General features: G+C 34.0%; 1 protein-coding gene across 1 annotated transcript in view; it reads right to left on the bottom strand.

Moving 5' to 3' along the window:
* GCS2alpha (glucosidase 2 subunit alpha) overlaps window positions 1-19616 on the bottom strand; it is a 127282-nt gene extending 107666 nt beyond the window's left edge. Inside the window, exons 1-4 of the mRNA XM_081725938.1 lie at window positions 19555-19616; window positions 14437-14544; window positions 10003-10239; window positions 4184-4357 (exon numbers count right to left, since the gene is read on the bottom strand). Coding sequence (XP_081582064.1) covers window positions 4184-4357; window positions 10003-10239; window positions 14437-14544; window positions 19555-19574 — 539 coding nt within the window. The 5' untranslated portion in view covers window positions 19575-19616. The remainder of the gene's footprint in view (window positions 1-4183; window positions 4358-10002; window positions 10240-14436; window positions 14545-19554) is intronic.
* Window positions 19617-19871: the final 255 nt, after the last annotated feature.

Here is a 19871-nt window from a genome sequence, read left to right as displayed (position 1 = left end):
AATACCATTCCTCATGAATTTCAACAAGAGTTATGCTCCCTCTGACAGCAGTTTCAAGACTTAACTGTATTTTTTGCTGATGGTTCCAAAGATGCTAATTCTGTTAGCTTTGCCTTTTTATTACATGTACTTACGATTTTAAGTTATACGCCTTTCCTTCAATATTCAGTGCTAAACTGGTTTGCAATTTGACGAACTTGACACATGTCATATATACAGTATCTTAATGTGTTGTGTTCCTCAAAGTGCTCTGAGTAGCTTTCTTGATGTACAAAGTAAATATCCTTTCGTCTAGCAAATCCCCCTATCATGTCATAGACTATTAGCACAGGGATGTGACATACAACTCTGCTAGGTTCCGAGCCATATTGACATAGCTAGAAACGAAGAGGCAGACCGTGTATCAAAAATTGCTGCCCATGAAAGAAGAGAGCTCTGTCTTCCCATATCCAGCACGGATCTGTGTTCGCTTTCCACTGCATACTTGCATCAGCGCTGGCTGCTCGAATGGGACAAGGCTGTCAATAATACATGACTTATACTCAAACTTGCACTTGGTGTCTCAAGATCATCTCGACTTCGAATTGGACATTCACACGTAACATATTAATTTCTACTTCGTGGCGAAGACCCACCATTGTGTGCGCCCTGTAGAGATAGAGAAATTATTCAATACCTGCTTGTAGATTGTCCTTATTATTCCCAGCTTCTAGTTGACTTTGCCCTTACCAAGCAGACTTACCAACACTACCCGGAGATGACCACCGAACAATCTCTCAACGTTTTATGTTTCTTCACCTCAGTGTCCTGCTCACATGATGATTGTCCTCGTGTTTATACTTAACTCATTTCTTGCTTCATCCTACGTGTTTGTCTCCTGTCTATTATTACTCAACGCATATTTCTTTTTCACTTCAATTGACAATCCCGACAAATATTTGACTTCTTTTATCTTCCATACTACATTGGCTCATTCTTTACCATTGCTGCATAGCTTACGCACAAAAAACACTGTGTTACAAATTTTACCCTCGTGCATTTTCATGTTTTTTCTATCTTATATTTTCTTTCATGGCAGACCTGTTACTGAATTTTAGACACTGATGGGTGCAAAAAGACCTTTGCTGTATAACTCTTACTCTCTTATTCGTAGTCTCTTACCGAGCAATAGTGGCACTTCTTGCTTTCCGAAATGTGTAAGCCACTAGATATCGAGAATACGTACCACATACGGTAAGAAAAAGAATATTAATATCCTACTGTGTACATAAATACGGTAAGTAAGCATGTTTTCCTTGTGGATGGTCCCATAAGATCGGCTCGGACTAGATTTCGCATATTTTTAGCAGGAATACTTTGCATTGAACACACTTGTTTTCATACATACTTTACAGTATTGATATCCTTTCTCATGATCTTCCAATAAAAGATTCGACATAATAATTGAACATCCAAAAAATTAAAAATTATTATTATTATTTTTATTATTCATGAAAGCCAATTGAAATGAGGTAAGTGGTACATACAACTTTAGTATTTTGGAAAATGAAAATCATAAATCATCAGCATCTCATTTTCTAATATATAATTTTGTTTCCAGTATCAAGAACCACTTCGGAAAGATAAATTTTTGTACATAATTTTCATTAAATTTATCAAGTAAATACTTAATTATGGAACGATACGCGTCATACTCTCACTGAAGTTTTGCAACTGTTACACCTCAAATTAAATACAAGGTTAACTCGAAAGAAAGAAGAAAAAAACTTTTGGCAGCTGCGATTTATCCCGAACTGTGTGGTGTTTGCGGACCAAGCGTGGTGAGTGAAGATGCTGTACGTGAATAGTGTCACATGTTTCAAAATGGACGAACTGGTGTGCACAATGCGGCAAGAAATGGTGCTCATCTGTAGTCAGCAATGAACTCGGCTGCACATGTACCTCTTCAGGTACATGAAACAGTGGCTTGCGTCGTACCGCTTCGACAAGGAGAATGCGCTTCACAATGCTGTTAGCTGTGGGCTTCATTCCCGGTTTTTTTTTTAAAGAAAGAATTTCAAACCTTTAAACTCGTATGACAAGAGCCTAAATTTGAATGGTGAATATGTTGAAAAGGAATGTAATGTTGTGCTTTTCTAGTGTCTATAATAAAAGTTCTGTATCTGTGGATGTATGTCATTGATAACCATTTTTTTTTTTCCCTCGTAGCTTGTATTAGATTCACATTTACTATGAGTTGTTTTTGTGTTGATAACATACAAGGTGCGCAATTAACAATCACTGAGGACAGTCTCGTACACTACCGACAATCACAGGGGCGTTCGATTTCTCGCTAATAAACTCAATCTCGTAGTCATACTGCTGTAATCCAAGTGCGCATCAATGTAGCATTTTAATTATGCATTCGCTTTGTGTCAATCCATTTAGATAACTACGGATGTAAACCTTCCTTTGGATGGATCCTTTGAATCAAATCTGCCATTTACGCATCACATATACTATCGTTAAGCATTCAAATTCTATAATCGCGTAATTGCGTTCGTACTTCGGTAATATATGACTAGCACATTCCAGAACAAAATTTTCACCATCGATAATTTGATAACCCAAACAAGCTAATCCAGTTAATGCAGTATCAGTGTCGAAGTAGTATGGTTTGTCAAACTGTCAATGATGTGATATCAGCCTTTCATGATTTCTTCCTTTAATGATTCAAACCACAAGGGTGTTTCGGTTGCCGTTTCCATCATTTTCGTTTTTGCATAAGTTCACATAACAGGACCGCGATACTTGTGTGGTTTTTGATGATACTTGAATGCCTCTGCACAGCATCTAAAAATGAACGAAATGTTTTCAAATTTTTTGCATTGATAACTTTTCGATTGCTTCAATAGACTGAGAATCTCATCGTATTCCATTTGCCGACACATAACTCAAATAATTTCGTTATCCTGAATGTTGCCATTCAGGAAGAAAAAAGGGTCGCCAATATTTCCTGGTAATTTTCCGCAGTAACGTGTCCATCAAAGGAGGGACCAATTAACCGTGGGTTGAGAGTACACACCACACTAATAGTTTGGCCGGGTGAAGGCTGGTCTCGACGATCACGTGTGGATTTTGCAGTAGCCAGAAACGGACACTTTGTCTGATTACGTCTCCCGTGAGGTGGAGGTACGCTTTACGTCATCCAGCACATCAGAATTTCTTCCATGTGATCACCAAATTCTCTTAACACAGCGTTTCTTAGCCCCTGGAACACACGAATTTTGTAAGAGAACATCTGGCAGATCTTGCCGAAGAATACGCCAGGTGCTGGTCAACGATACACTATTTTGCATAGACAAACGTCTCAACGATCTTTTTGTTGTGGGAAGTCCACGGCCACGAATGGCCTCGAATGTTTTCAGGTGTGCGAATGCGAGGTTTGCTCCCGCCTTTTTTTTCCTTTACTATCACGTTTCCCGTGAAACGAAATTGCTTCACAAACCTTTCGATTGCAGTTTTATCGGGTGCACATGAACACTTATACTCCTTCTTGCACATTCTCTGCACGGTAGTGAGTGATTTCGTATCAACACGCGAAACCTGTTCCGTCGTTAAGAGTGGCGCCATTTTTAAGTACGTATAGGTTTCAAGTGTTGTCAGATGTCAAAACAAACTTTGATCTCCAGTGTACACGACAATATCACTAACAGCCCTCCATTGCATTTTATTTGCTCACAGTAATAAAATGGAAAAGGGACTAACTGACTGAAACACCTCATAGTTTTAAACAGTAAAAAGTTTTACGAAATCCATTACTGAAGCATATTACGGGTAACATTAGAAGTCTTTGTGCTATATTATGAGTGTTAAGGAATGTATATGGCACATTCGACATCACGTCCTGCTGTCGTCAAGAAGCAAAATGCTATCTACAACATAAAAATTTCAAAATGTGTTCTGTCATTTCTATTGGTGATCAACTTACAGTGCATTAGTAAGTTGTAATACTGAGCAATATAATGAAATACATACCCGCAACTAATGTGTACAAATAAACATTTTACTCTTCTTTAAACAGCCACACAAAAATTATGGGCAAAAGAATATATACACAAATATTTAGAAAGATTTGGTTTGCATAGAATCAAATAAATTTACCAAGTCAATAAATTCTATTAATTTTCTAAAATTAACTTACGCGTTTTTCTTTTGTTGAATGTGTTCAAATTTCATGAGTCCTCTAGCATTAGCACTTATAACCAACAGATCTCCTGAATATAAATCTACTCGAAATGGAACTGCATAAATAATGGCTTTATTTTGACCAGATTGCACAGCTACATATTCTGCTGTTCTCTCTATCACTTCCAGCCTGGAATAAATGTATTAAATAAATATAAACTAAAAAATAAGTAACAAAAAATAAATTTTTACAAATCACTCACATATCAGAAAGTTACGCCAGGAAGTGTTTTCAACCACATTAATTAAAATAGTTACTTTCTGAACTTAATAATTTGCACGAGAATTAAATATTAAATTTTTGAGTTAATAGCTAAATAGTTCTTGTGAAACATTTCATTCTGTGCTCTATTTTGTTTGTTCTTTCGTGTGTCAGCTACAGATATCGAAGCAACAGATATTTCAAAAATTTTAACTGAATATAAATATTTTTTGTAGAAAGTTTTCCCCTTATGCAATAAGCAATTAGTAAGTTTTTAATGTAGAAAACCACAAGCAGTGATATCCTCTTCATGCATGGCAGGGGACGAAGGAAGTAATTTAATGTGAATTGTCTATAACAAACATACAAACAAAAACTTGAATGATTAAATCTTAATTATATACAACACTTACAAACCTCTAGAAGACATTCAGTCAACTTCTCATTTTCTTCATTTGGTCTGTAACAAATTAATAAGAACTGATAGGAGACCACGTCTTTTAACACTTGCTGTTTCAATTCGTTCTTTTGATGCCGAGAATAAGTATGAAAATATGTTTCTGTCATGTTCAAAGAATTCAAATAAAAGAAAATGACGTTATTCACAGGAAATAAATAACCTGATCGTTTCCAAATGATGTTATCAGCAACGAATGTATTTAAGTTCTATTTGCGTACTTATCAGATAAAAACACACCAGTTTCGTAGACAGCTCCGAGTTTCGAATTAGACAGTTCAACCGAAATCAGTATTATGATGTCAAACAGTCATGACAAAACCAAATTACATATTCTTAACATTAACCTATTTACAATCTATGCACAGCAAGAACGATATAATATTGAGATAGATAAACTTCGAAATTCAACAAATATTATTTGTTACAATTATTAAATACTATCACAATGCAATCCAATGAAACGGGGGGGAAAATACCAAGTCAAATTAGCTGCTATGAGAAGATAAACGATTCAGTTTATGATAAGTAAGATCCGTGAATGGGCAAGCAAACAGTGCTTATAAAGTCTCTCCAACACCAGCCCACCACCTAGACGAAAACTGAACCTTCTACCCCTTCTATTCTTTTTCAATAAAGATACAAAAAGACTCCGGAAGAAAGAGCTGCAAATTTTATTTTTCTTTGTGAACAATATTTCTCAGTGCAGTAAGATGGGATTACTTTGATACAATTTTTATATGTAAAAAAAAAATACGAAAACTTACGAGCATGAACTGATTATAATGCAATATAATGAAAAAACAATACTTAAATCTCACGCCTACTAACTGCGAAGATTCGAACCCATGAAGGAGGTCTAGTTACTGCCAGTCTAATACCTTAGACCATTCTTCCGGAGTGACGAACTACTTGACTCACACATTCTCTCCTTGGCTCTGTGCTAATTATCATGTTCTCTTTTGTTCTTTCGGGGGAGGGGGGAAGAAGAAAGAAGAGTTGTGTTGATTTTGAGTGTAACGTCCCTTTTCAGCAGCGAGGCTATATGAGACGTGGACCTATGATCTGAGAGCAAATATTCCTACCTCCACTCGCTCAAAGCCAAAGTCTGACAGCCGTCAAAACAGAAACAAATACCTGTAACCCTTTGTTCGTACTTCTGAAAGACTAAAAAGTAATCGCATTTGAAATTATTATCTTTAAGTAAAAATGGGAGAGGCAAAGAATCCGAAGCAGGGTTGGCAAAAACCATGGTTTTTATTGAAAAAACCCGTTTTTTATTTTTTGTTTAAACCAGTTTTATATATTATATAAACCAGAGTTATATATATATATATAATTTGCTCTATGTATTTATATCACATATGGACAGAAATAAGTTTGTTTCGCCTTGGTGTTATTATGCAACAACCGGGCGGAATCCAACCGCTTCTCGGCTTACGTCCGAGAGAAATTGTCCTTCATTTGGACTCGAAACCGGAACTAGTTGGCCACAACTGCGATACATCTGCCGACTCACTCACAAAGGACTCCTGATAATAATACGTTATACTGAACTTTACATACCTGTTAATATAATTGTCAAAAGTCATTTCAGAATGACAAAAAGATAAATAGTTGAACAAGTGAAACCATTATACAGAATTACATATGGACAATTTCAAAATACTACAGAGTACAGAAGAACTAATTTAGTCCAAGTTAAAGAAATACAATGACTTAATTTGCGTATCACTAAGAAAAGTGAATAAAGATACGAATTATTTGAGTCCACTTTGACCCATTTATACATAAATAGATACCAAAGATACTTCTGATTTCAATAAATGCGGTTTGTATGACCCCCCTCCCAAAAAAAAAAGTACGGCATTTCGATGTATTTTATCAATAGTAAACATTATTAGAACGAAACAATATTCAGAATTTTTCTTTGATTGCAACTGCATAATAATAAACTATTTAAAAAATCACATAAGAAACAATGATAAGCTTATACAAAAAACAAAAGTTGCTTTTGTAGTATAATCCCTTTGAATAATGAATGGGGAATTTACGTCTGAATATAATACGAATAATTTACGGGAGTGAAACGTGATAACCCACAAACGTGTGTCCATCAAGATTTTACGATCACTTTTCGATTTTTGGTTTAAACCAGTTGTTTTTTTAAAAAATAAAAAAAAAAAAAAAATAAAATAAACCAGCTGGTTTAAACCAGGCAACCCTGATCCGAAGTGTACAATATTAATGCACAGAAACAAACAGAAAATCTAGCTCTGTCGTAAAGTTTACTTCATAATTTACCTTAGATCGGTACTTTGCGACAGGTATGATAGTGATGAAAGAAAAAAAGCATGGTAATTTCTTTCAAGTAGCTATCAAAAGGAGATTCTTCGACCCCGCAACAGTGATCTGTTTCCAACAATAGTTACACAGAAAATATTGAAATATCACAAATACAGTTCACTAGATATTATTTGGAATACGAATAAAACCATTCCGCTTTCTAGGATAAAACAGGCGAGAAATAGAATCCCATTTAAAATGTAAATTTATAATTCAGTATTTACGTTTCGCAATTCTTATGCAAGAATGGCTTCTCTATCATACCTACGAAGAGTGTTTAGTAAGAACACAGAATTTGGAAAACTCATGAATTTATCGTTACGAAAATGTTGGAACTTTTTCTTTTATTATAAACTAAGTCTGACTACGAGACATCCCATTTCGCAACAATGTATCTGCTTCCAACAAGAGTTACAAGGAAATTATCGAAATTTCAGATATACAATTCCCTAGATATCTTTATAATGAATCCTGAAACAAAGTTTAGTTGTCTTCTGACCGAAAACAATCGAATTATTTTTTATTGTTTCATAAACAATTGTTGCCTCTAACAATGAGAGGATCAACATATGAGAAACAGGCAAGATATTGATGTGTTCATTTTGCCTAGATGGTTGGTTGAACCCAAAAGTACTCGCGCCCTTTTTGTACGCGGGGATCCAGTAGACCCCCAAATTGATATTTGTTTTATTACAATAAAAATATATTTTTTTAATAATTCACACAATGTAGCGTAACGCTAGACATGTTTTTAAAAGTATTTGCAGTAATCAGATTTTTTGAACTCGTTTTGAGATATTTTTAAATATATTTTCATCAGGACTTCTGACTAGCAACACAAAAGTTACCTGGTTATGGGTCTGTGAACACCCCGCGCGAGTACTTAAGGGTTAAGCTGAATTCTGTAATTGTTTGATATTTTTATGATTATATATATATATATATATATATATATATATCTTTCCATAAATTAATTGGTAAGGGTGCGTCATCCTTTGAGCTAGAATCAAACTATTTAAAGGTCCAAGCAACCTTAAGTTCTTTTCCTTTTCATTTTTTTTTTTAACGCAATTACTAATGATGCTGTCCCAATCACTATCCAGATTTCCTTTACCGGTATTTAGGTTTTTTTTTTTTTTTGGGGGGGGGGATCCTACTGTAATATGCCTCAAACACATTTCTTTCAATAACAGAAATGCTTTGGTAACCTTTAGATAGCTTCTTTCTCCTCACGTGATACTCTAAGGTGTTCTTTTGTGTTAATATTTCGTTTGGTCATTCTTATATATATATATATATATATATATATATATATATATATATATATATATATATATATATATTTCACATGTACAAGAATTTTGGTATTTTCTCCACAAAGGAAATTGATTATTAATACTTTAAAAAAGAAGAGCTCCCATAGTAGGTATTATGCATCGCTTCAGAATAGTTCTAACAACAAATTTAAAAAAAAAAATGGTGTACAATGAGTACATACGAAGTCTCTGATATATTTGTGTATTATCTGAGGATACACTAACAAATCAAAAATACAATCCCTCTTTTAATATTACAAAAAAAAGCAAAAAGAGCTCTGTATGGTCGTCCTATGTACTATCGAAGTAAGAGTGTATTTATGGAATCAAACATACTGCCATTTGATTTACTAATAAAAAACAATTCTTGTATGTAAGTGCATAAAGTACTTACACGTAATGTACATGATAATTTACTTCTAATAAAGAGAAAAGATGGCCAGTTATAATAAGAGAAAAAAAAAAGAATAAACTTGAAATAAACAATGTTAATTCAACAACTTTTGATATAAACAGTGTTAAATATAACTTACAATAGACTGCCCATAAAATTAAGGATTCAAAATCAACCCCTTTATTTAAAAAAGAAACTGAAAAATACTTTTGAACTAAATATGTTGAATCAAGCATAACTTAAGTTATTAAAAAAACTATGGTGATTCAAAAAGACATATTGACACAAAGAGACAAAGATATTGTAAGACAGAAAATACTTAGTTTCTTAATGTGAACTAACGCTCGTTGAGACTATCTAATTCTCATTCGCTGTTTTCCAATTTTTAATACATGTCAATATGAAAATTTTGGAGTAATCGATTCCCTTTATTAAATAATTATCATCAAGTACAATGTAGGAAATCTGGATATCCAATTCCCTTTATTTTCTGTCTTTCTCTCTTTTCTTGGTTATATCTTAAACTACTAATGTATTTAAATTTTGAATTTCCATTTTCTGTTGAATGAATGTTATGGAATTGGAACTTCAGAATAATAATGTAGGTAGTTGTAAGCCCCTTTCTTTAATCAAATACTTCTAACATTTGGGAAAGTAACTCAGATTGGCTTAATAACCTTTCCATGTTTCTAAGTTTTAGACTGACTTTTAGATTATGGGTTTTTGTTATTCTTCTGACTCTGATCGATAAACTTGGTAAAAGTGAAAAGGAAACCTTCTGTTAAGACCTTATCTTTTTGGATTTTCAATTTATTAGTATTATTGGTATTGTTATACTTAAATATAGTCATACTTACATAGAAAACGAAATTATGTCATCGTCAATATCACCACAACTAAGCCTGTAAAGACTCATTTTCCTAACATTTACAGGTAAAATTATTAGTCTGTAGCTTTTTACCTTTACACTAGTTTCCCCGAGATTAAACAAGAATATTGTACAACGATGGAGTACCTAGAGAACAATATAAATTTAGTAAAAAATGAAATATGAACGTACTTCTCAAGTACTGGTTCTCCCACCAGAACGTGCTCAACTTCATAGCGAGTTTTCAAAGGATCCAATTCATTAATTTTCATCCTAAACGTTCCATCTGCAAGTCCAAATAGTTCAAACTTAAACTTCACTAGCTTCTTCGTGTTTACCAATTCTATTTCTAAGCTTGATGAATGTACTTTCATTGTGTTTAGATGAAGTTCATATACTGATTTGCCTGGCTGCATGCCAATATTACGCCTGAAACACAAATAATGTATGTTAGAATTACAAAAATGCACTATGAAACCAAATTTAAAAGCTTAAAAATCCAAAAACCCAAGTACAACTTAATTATACATTCACAAAGACTGGATTTGTTCAACAAGTGTACTACACTGTTACAAGTATAATGAAACATATATTAGCGACAATCCGTTCTAACGAAAAGCTGCTAATTTACGACCTCAATCTGGAACATTCTGCATATCTAACTTGCAGCAAACATTACATACATACACAACCGCGAAAACGAGCTGGATCAACGTCCAAGATGATCCCAAAACCACTTCTCTATTCGAGGAAGGTTATAGTGATACTAGTATGGTATTCTATGTCGAGATGAATATCCTGTCTTTCTTCGTTGAAACAAAAGACATTACTGCGAACCCAGCGCTGAAATCCACCGCTAACTTGTGCGCAAATACCCAGCAATGGTCGACATGGTATCTTCATGTTGCAAGCCAACATACACTCAAAGGACTACAAATACAGGAGATCTCATACAGATCTCTTCATTTCTGTAATGTGTTGTAGCAATTTCTTCAGATCGTGGTGTGTTATTGCTTTCACTGTCTATTTCCCAAACTCGTCAATGAAGGTACCAATAGCAACTATTTTCCTAATGAGTTTGTTTTCTTCCCATGTTGCATATGTAACCTCAGAAAAATCATTTGCTATGTTTTTCAGACCAAATGTGTAAGAAGAGTCCTCCCTTTTCAGGGAAATCATCACATTCTTAAAACAAATAGGTCTTCCGTTATATATCACACGTTTAATCAGGCACATGTGGAACCACCTACTTGGGTTGCAGCGCATAAAATTTTGATCTTCCAAAGTGAAATACTGAATGTCTCTTCCTATGTATAGTGAAAGTTTCTTTAATACTGCGGGTCATGTATCATCACTTTCCCCACGTTTCACCTGTAATTGTTATAATGACAGCATCTTTTTTGTTGACGCTATGGCAAAAACAGTCCCATTTATCTTCCAGATAAAATGACTGCAAGTTTCATTCACAGGATGACCATACTATGGATCCGGTGTATTTTGTTGCAGTTGGAGTAAGGTGCAAAATCTGTACCTTTGAAAGGGATGCTTAGGATAACTTAGAATTTGCCCCTTTTTATCCTTGATGTTTGATACAAATTCCCGTCAAGCTGCACAAGTTTCTTTTGGTTCATTTCCCTCCGAAGATGGAATTTCTACTTTGAAGGGTGGTCAATTTTGAGTTGGTGTACTCACTCACAGTTGAACTAATTTCACTGTGCTTTCTTGATGTATGAAGCTTACAACTTGGCTTCTCTGACCATAGTTTCGTCAATATAACAAATTTCTTTAACTTCCCGCAAAAGTGCCAGGAAAATACTAAGATAGTACCTCAAATTAGGAGCCAGCGATTAAAGAAAGTGGCACAAACGATGTCACGAACACACATCATCAATTATACCTAGAATCTATATGTTTGCTTCAAAGTTATTTATTTTATTTTTTTGAATGTCCAGAGGGTATGACATTACAATGTATAATGATCTTTTCACTCTGCGTTCCAATATAAGGTGATAACGCCCTTTCAAGTTTAGGCTTGAAAGGAAGTTTTTTTTATTTTTTTATTTATGTTTTTTTATTTTTTATTGTCGATATTTTAGGTCCACAGTTCATAAGCATGTATTACGAAATGAACATGGTGGCATTTTCTATTTCCTCTCTCCCCATTCTCTTCCTTATATTCAGAGGACTTTATATAATTTAGTTCTAAGGTAAACAAGGGAAGTAAGTGTTGTTTTAGCTATTATGTAGATTTGCTGCATTTGTACTTGCGAACGGTTATTGAGTAGTTTAATTTGGGTGTGATGTCTGGTATATTAGAAAAATACGAGTGTTGTTACTGGGAGTGATTCTCCGATACTATCTCATTTGTATTGTCAAACATTATTCCAATTTTCTTTCTCGAAATTATTCTACATATTGCAACGAAACTTGGCATACACATTACGTATAGGCGATATTTTCAAGGTACATTATATTCAGATACACGTAGCCGGGACCATTTCATGAGGCGCCAAATTTCTAAGAAGACATTTCTGGAAGGAAATTACCGTATTTACCCCAAGTTTCCCTTTTCTCGTACATTATGAACACATGCACATGGTATAATCTGAAAGCTTGTTTCATTCCGAAGACAATGATTTCTAAGCCATGATACTGGAAAGAATAATACTGTGTTTGCAAAGTTTTATTATATACATATCCTACTTTTTGTATTTATATATGAAATTTTCATGTCAAAGAATTGAGAAATATTTTTTCTCTCGTACCTATTCTAGATATTGCAATTAAACTTGACACCCAATTACATACGGACCACAGTATTTCTCAAGGTTAATTATATTCAAATACCTGTAAGCCACGCTATGCTAACATAAGGAAATTTATTAAAGGACTTTTCTTTTCATTTTACCCCAAATATCCCTTTTTTCGTATGTATGAGCACGGTATCATTTCAAAACTTATTTTGTTCTGCAGAAAATAACGTATAAACCATGATACTCGGATGAAGAGTATTGACGCAGTTGCTTCTTTAAACATTAACATTTTTCTTTCCAAAAAAAAAAAAAAAAAAAAAAAAAAAAAAAAAAAAAAAAAAAGTTACTCTGGGATTTGAAAAAAGGAACACCAGAAAAACTAAAATGTTCTTTTTTCAAATTTTCCGGATTAAAGCATCTTTGTAACGTATGATAAACGTGCTATAAGTCTCACATTCCTCCAGATATGCAAGAGTTTGGGAGTTTCGATTTCCCTTTTAATGCAACTATTTTTCATTGGTGTGTGTAATTATCCAGGTATAGTGTTGAGATATAGAGGTAGATCTTTGGTATATCCTTTTTTTAAGTGAAGCGATTGTAGTGTATTTGATTCAAATTATGGTATTACAACAACGACAAAAAAAAAAAAAAAAAAAAAAAAAAAAAAATCGTGCACTTGTAATTATCATACGAGAAGATTTTGTTTCCTTTTTAATGCAATTCTGTTTTGTTTGTTTGCGTGTGTGTAATTATTCAAATGTAGTGTTGAAAAATTCTTGAAATGAAGCATATTCGATTTGTTACTAACTGACACATGGAAAAAGACATTTTATTATTTATTTGCACTAATACGTGAGTATGTACTACAAAAATAAAGGGAACGTAGTTACATTGTTTTTTGTCCCATATTACAGCAAATCTGACTGCGCGCGAATTAAATTCGCCACGCACAATTTCTAAACACATTTATTTTTCAATGGTATTATGTTCTAGAGAGCTCCTTTTGATAAATACATATTTAAAACCAATTCTGAAACTAAGCGTGTACTGAGAAACACGATTAAATAAAGTAATGATGATCACATTAAACTTATAATTTCAATTCAAGTTTTGAAGTATATTTCTGGAGGTGGGTTTTATTGTGTTTATGTCGATTTTACTCCCCCCTCAAAAAAAAAAAAAAATTGGTGGAAAATTCCATAAACTCTGTTTAAAATATACGTAGACGAACGCTCTAGGATATTGATTTGAAAATAACCAATGGGCGTTTTCTCTATTAAATAAGTTTCGCACATCTTCCAATGCACGAAGAAAAAAACTAGCTAAGTCGTAACCAGGATAGATTTCTCTTATTACAAAATATGTAACTGAAGTTATGCACGTTTTAAAGAATTCGACACACTGATACACCCATTCTAAAGGAACATTCTTCTTTAAGGATTTTTTTTAACACGTACTTAAAGTTTCACAATGAGTGGGTGAATAAATGTGAATTACAGAAATACCTCTTGCAATTACTGTACACCACAATATGTATATATACGTACCACAATTATTGTGTATGTCCGAATCTCCGATTTTCCAGGTCTGTGGGATTCCTTTTGTACCATTATTTCATTATGTCTATTCTAAAAATGTTTCGTGTCATTGTATCTTATCCTTTTGGTGACGAGACGAGAAAGGAGCTAGGAATACTCAATACAACCCATCTAAACATAGCTATGCACAAAATAATTAATGGTAGATGGTTTCACGAGTTAACAGGTCCAACGACAGAGTAACAGTACATCATCCAACAGAAGTTAGACGAAAAACTACTGTAATAATAACGAAACAAATACTGCACAACATGGATTAGAAAACTGTCACTTACCTACAGAAACTGCTTTGTTGACATGTTTTAAAGTTATCTCTATCAACAGCTATTGTATTCTGTACTAGTAAGGCAACTATTACTAGTAAAACTATATGTAGTAACAACCTGTAATAAAGTATTAATAAATATTTCAGATGCATACAATAGGCAAACAGAAAAATTAAAAAAATAAATAAAAGTTAATCTATTCACATTAGTTCCTAGGCGTAAGTATTAACAACACCTTATCAGTTCTGAGAATAAAATGAATCCACTTGTTCCACTTTTACTACTTTTGGTACGGTAAATAAATTCCGTCTACCATCCTGCCCGCGAAACCTAACAGCTTCATTCTGCTTTTCTAAAAAATGTCACAATGCCCGACACTAAATGGACACAATCGGTAAGTACAATTTCCACTGAATATCGGAATTAAACATTGTTAGGATACCGCTGAAACCTTGTTAAAGGTTGCCAAAGGCATGTTTCCTTATTCTGATAGCACTGTCGGAGCTCTAAACAAATGAGAATAATTTGTACACACAACAGAACCAGCCAGAAATCTGCACATGAGACTTAAAATCGTTTCATTTTGTACAAATTCTTTTCATGGTCCATAAACATTGTCAGGTAGCTAAAACCAAGGACTAAGAGGTTAAAAACCTACAATATTATCCACATTTTTTTTTTTTTTTTATTTTAACAGGAGGTGATGTCCATCTATTTTAACCAGTTTAAAAAATATGCATGAAATAAGAATGGAAGCATGTATTAATGGTGTATTCTTTTGTAAATCAGGTTCCACTGATTACATTTTCAACACTCACCCTCGGTTCGTAGGCGTCAAAAACTTACACACACATACCATATGTGTTCATTGCAGTAAGGGCGAACGAGCATTTATATTTTTGCTGTGAAAAAAAACATATATATATATATATATATATATATATATATACATATATATATATATATATATATATATATATATATATATATATATATATATGGATTATGGATATTCCTTGAAATTGTAGAACTGATTAATGACTCCGACGCAGATGGTTATGAGTTATTATTCTGTGCTCAGTGGAGTATTCGGGAATAAACAAGATAGTAACCCTGTTTCACGTGAACTTGAGGATGCGCCGGGAAAAACGCGTCCTTCCTATTGGAAGGCAGAGTCTGATGTAGCTTGGAGCGATAAAATTCAAGTAAACGCAAAACCCCTGTTTAGTGGTGTCCCAAGAATTGATCAAAATGGTGGGCTATCTACGGAGTATTCCCCCATATAAAGTGTTTCAGTTGATTTTACCGATGAAGTTTTATAGTAGAAAAAGAATCAATATGCAAAACAGCAGATTAAGGGAAAAAGAAAAAATTAAAACGAAATTGTCGTCTTCTAAGTGAAAGCGTATTACTTTAATTGAAAACAAGAAAATTTTTACACTAACTATTCACATGCACCGTGTACGGAAGCCACCTTTACGCGATTTTTACAAATTAACTACGGAAGAGATATTAATATGTCTGTCAAATGGTGGAAGCTGCTGCGTCTTTGCTGTTTGCCTTACCGGTTGTCAATGCTCACAGATTGTACAGAAAAACATCGCACTCCGAACTTTTTATGCGAACGTAACAGAAGAACTGATGCACTCTGCAGGCACTTAAGTACAAGAACCATCCCAGTCTTCATCTGGTGGAAGGCTGGTAGCAAGGGGCCATTACCCATACAGAGTTTCCCTAATATCTGGTTAAAGGAAGTTAAAAAGAAAGAAAGAAAAAAAAGAACACTAGCGTTTATTGTTTGATATATGAAGCTGGACTTCGCGTGGAAAAGTACTTCGAAATGTACAACACTAAAGAGAAGTAAAGAGACTTCTAAAGCAGAAAAGAGATATTCTGAGAAATGTAAACTCAATATTACACATCAACTAAGATTATACCATATAATAAACTTTGTGAGTGTATTTGTTTCTGAGCAAATGTACTGTATACAGTAAGTGAAAAAACTGACAAAAAGTAACAAACTTTCAAGGACCATTATATGCAATCCAAACCAGATGAACGGTCCGTTTTTCTAATTTTAAACAAAGTTCATGTTTACTGTTAATTTCTAAGAAATTGGTTAAAAATCTGTGGAGATACAAAATTTTAAAAATACCTCTAAAATGTGCCGGACATTGTGCGAGACACGTTTAAATACCCGTCGTGCTGAGAGTGTATACGTGCCAGGGAAACGTCGCAACACAGCACTTCGTATAAACTGTGATAGCGAAGGTAGCAGAGGAGAGAAAATCATAATGCCATATTTGTCATTGTTTATCTTTCAAAACAAATAGAAACAGTTTGGTTGAAAGAGATACTTTAATATATATATATTTTCAGATTGATAATACAATTCAGAGATAACTTTTTACTAAATAACCAAGAAAATTACGAACTGTTGAGTAATGAAATTTTCAGAACTTAAAGGAAATAGATGCGCCTACATATCATGCTCAGGAAATTATTTCACGTGATCTCATTTCCGATATATAGTCCCATAAACAATCTACCAAAGAAGTACGATAAAATACGCACTTTTCATTAATTCCTATTTTTGTCTCACTACTAACAAAATTTTTGCCTTCGTATTGAAAAGACAACATTCCAGCAATTCTAACGAGGTAAGACAATGCAATCAATATGTTTTGAGTGAACGTCAGGGCAGCACTGCGAAGTCTGGGGCCTATCTTTATGAAATGGATAGTAAATCAATTACACTTGTTTGCCGTAAAACGCTTAAATAATAAGGCCTTTGTATTTAAGGCCAACATATGCGACAGTTAATTCAATAATATAATAATTGGGTTAACAGCTGTATCGCCGGATAAATTTTATGAAATTTATCGGGTTAATTGAATATATTTTAGTTTGTGAGGAAGAATGAGTGAAAGTCAGGTAAGGGCAATAGTAAAAGTTAACAAAGTAGTTGTATTTGCTGGTTGTTTTTTATGTTGTAAGCGGCACTGTATCTAGAGGCGGATGGACTACTTCGCGGAGAGGTACACTTGTTTTACTATACGGATCCATAGATTGTAAAATGTACAGAAAAATTTGGGCATTTTTAATTGGCCCATTTCATGTCGAGAACAGAACCCAACCAACCCGCACGGGGCTTCTAACCCGTTCCTATTACTGTTACTACTTATACTATGGATCCGTATGGTAAAAGTGCACCCTATTGTAACGTAATCTAACATGTAATCCAACCAAATATAACCGAATATAGTACATTTTGGGGCTTAAGTTTAGAGTTGGCCCTCCAGTTTCCAACCTACAAAATGCAGTTAAAACATTAAAAATTGTCAGGTTAGGCTACGTTAAATTAGATTTGGTTAGTTTAGGTTACCTGGTAAGACTAGCTAGACTGGAACAGGTTCTCATGAAAATTTAATAGATTTTCTTCATTATTCTTATATAATTCTATAAAACTCAATGCGGAAATATCATATTCAACACACCGATTCCCCATCCTATACCATGCTGTTCAGTCATCGAAACCTTCCGCGTCTTGCAAATAGTACCCACATCTACATATCTTTTCTCGTATTAAACATAACTTTACTGCCAAACTTTCACACATAAACATCACATAAGAACCCCAAACCATCATTACTTACCCCATTTCTCCCATAAATTTTCCTGATTTTTATTTAAAAAAAAAAAAAAAAATGGTGGGGCAACTCTAAACTTAACTCCATTTTCGATTTTCAAATTGTTCCTTCGATACAGCAGTAATGCCTAATAAATCACAAAGGCAATTGCCATAATAGCTAGTAGAACTACACAATAAACACCAGAAAATGTATGAATTGAACTCCCCAAAGAGTAGCTGAAATTACTAATGCATCCACTCATATTTCGAACAGTGCATCTCTCTGCACCTCATCCAACTCAACTCGCTATTGTTCATTGACCTCCCCTCCAATATTCGTTAGTGGGGTCTTGATAACTAATCCATATTTCCTAGAATGGCAATATCTTGGTAAGATGCAACGTTCTTATAAGCAGTAGCAGACAATTTTCTTTTTTTCTTAAAATTTATAGCCCTAATATTTACGTTCGTTACTCGTGAGACGCACGGCAGATTTTTAAAATCTAATTCAAGAATTACACAATTGACAAGATAATGATTCGATACTATATTTGCGATCCCCTTTCTCAAAACTTATTGAAAATATCATACAATAATTACGATGGTAAATTGTAATTACTAAGCCTTCCTAAATATACATCAGTTGGTTGAATTAGACTGTCGCGTCACTATCAGCACCGAAGGTACAGACGGTCTATCAGCACGAAGGTCTAGATTACTGGCCCCCATGTAAGTTAGTAGCTGGGTTGGTTACTTTCTGTACTAAGGTTTATAAATTTCATTTACACAATATTGCCTAGCGAGCGTTAGCGAGTGAAGGCGGGTTAGAGCCCCCCAGGGCACGTTGTTTTCTGTATTTATTACTGACCAACGGGAAGGGGGACCAGTTATCTAGAACCTTGGTATGAGTCGTAAACCTTGTTTACTGTACAATCCGAACACGAGCTATGGCCGGGAATCGAACTCCCGCAGAGAAGAGTAGAATATAAAGTACAAGGGCATTAGTGTTCTTTGAGATTTGTCCATTTTCAAAATTGCTATATGGAACCTATTGCATAACACGTGATCTACACCGTTATTTAAAAGTTTAAAGTGAGCTCTCTCACCGAGAAACGAATCTAAATCCATTAACATAAAAAGCATGCGCATAAACCACTTCGTCAGAGTACAAAGGCATATAGGAGAAGGCCAGAAACAAACTTAACACATTTCGCATTGACAATACGAAAGCATAATCACTTAAAAATAAACCATCTTTACCGCAAACAAAGAAATTAGTGGCACATTACTCAAAACATCAAAATTTCTAGCCGCATCATTCGTTTCGTAACCTACAGACAACATCATTCGGATTACTTAGAAGTACAAACTTCTTTTACCAACATTTAAAACCTATGTTTAAAGCTAATACAATAGCAATTAAATGATTCTTCATACATGGCTGGTAATTATTTAATATACGTCTAAAAATAGCACCGGCAATATAATGTTCGTACCTCATGGTTCCCATCATCATTGCTGCCACCAATCACTCGGTAATTGGTCGTTTTTACTACTTCTATTCAGTGTAGCCAAAAATTTAGAACATAATGTCCCTTTAAAAGATTCAAAATTTCCCCTTGCCATCTAAAATTCCCTTTTCCATAGAAAATTAGTAAATTTAGTCATTTGGATTATTATTAATTAATCTACTGGAAATAATTCAAATGGCATGTAGCCCTAATACTTTCGAAAAACTAACTGGAGGCTTAAATTATAAAGAACAAACTGTTTTTGATACGAGTAAGAAAATGTTTCAATGTATAAAAAGTAA

Source organism: Thermobia domestica, chromosome 9 (assembly GCF_964235325.1).
Source record: "Thermobia domestica chromosome 9, izTheDome1.hap1.1, whole genome shotgun sequence".
In the NCBI taxonomy this organism is placed as follows: domain Eukaryota; kingdom Metazoa; phylum Arthropoda; class Insecta; order Zygentoma; family Lepismatidae; genus Thermobia; species Thermobia domestica.
Note: the sequence above shows the minus strand (reverse complement) of the source record. Positions and strands in the feature narration are given on the sequence as shown.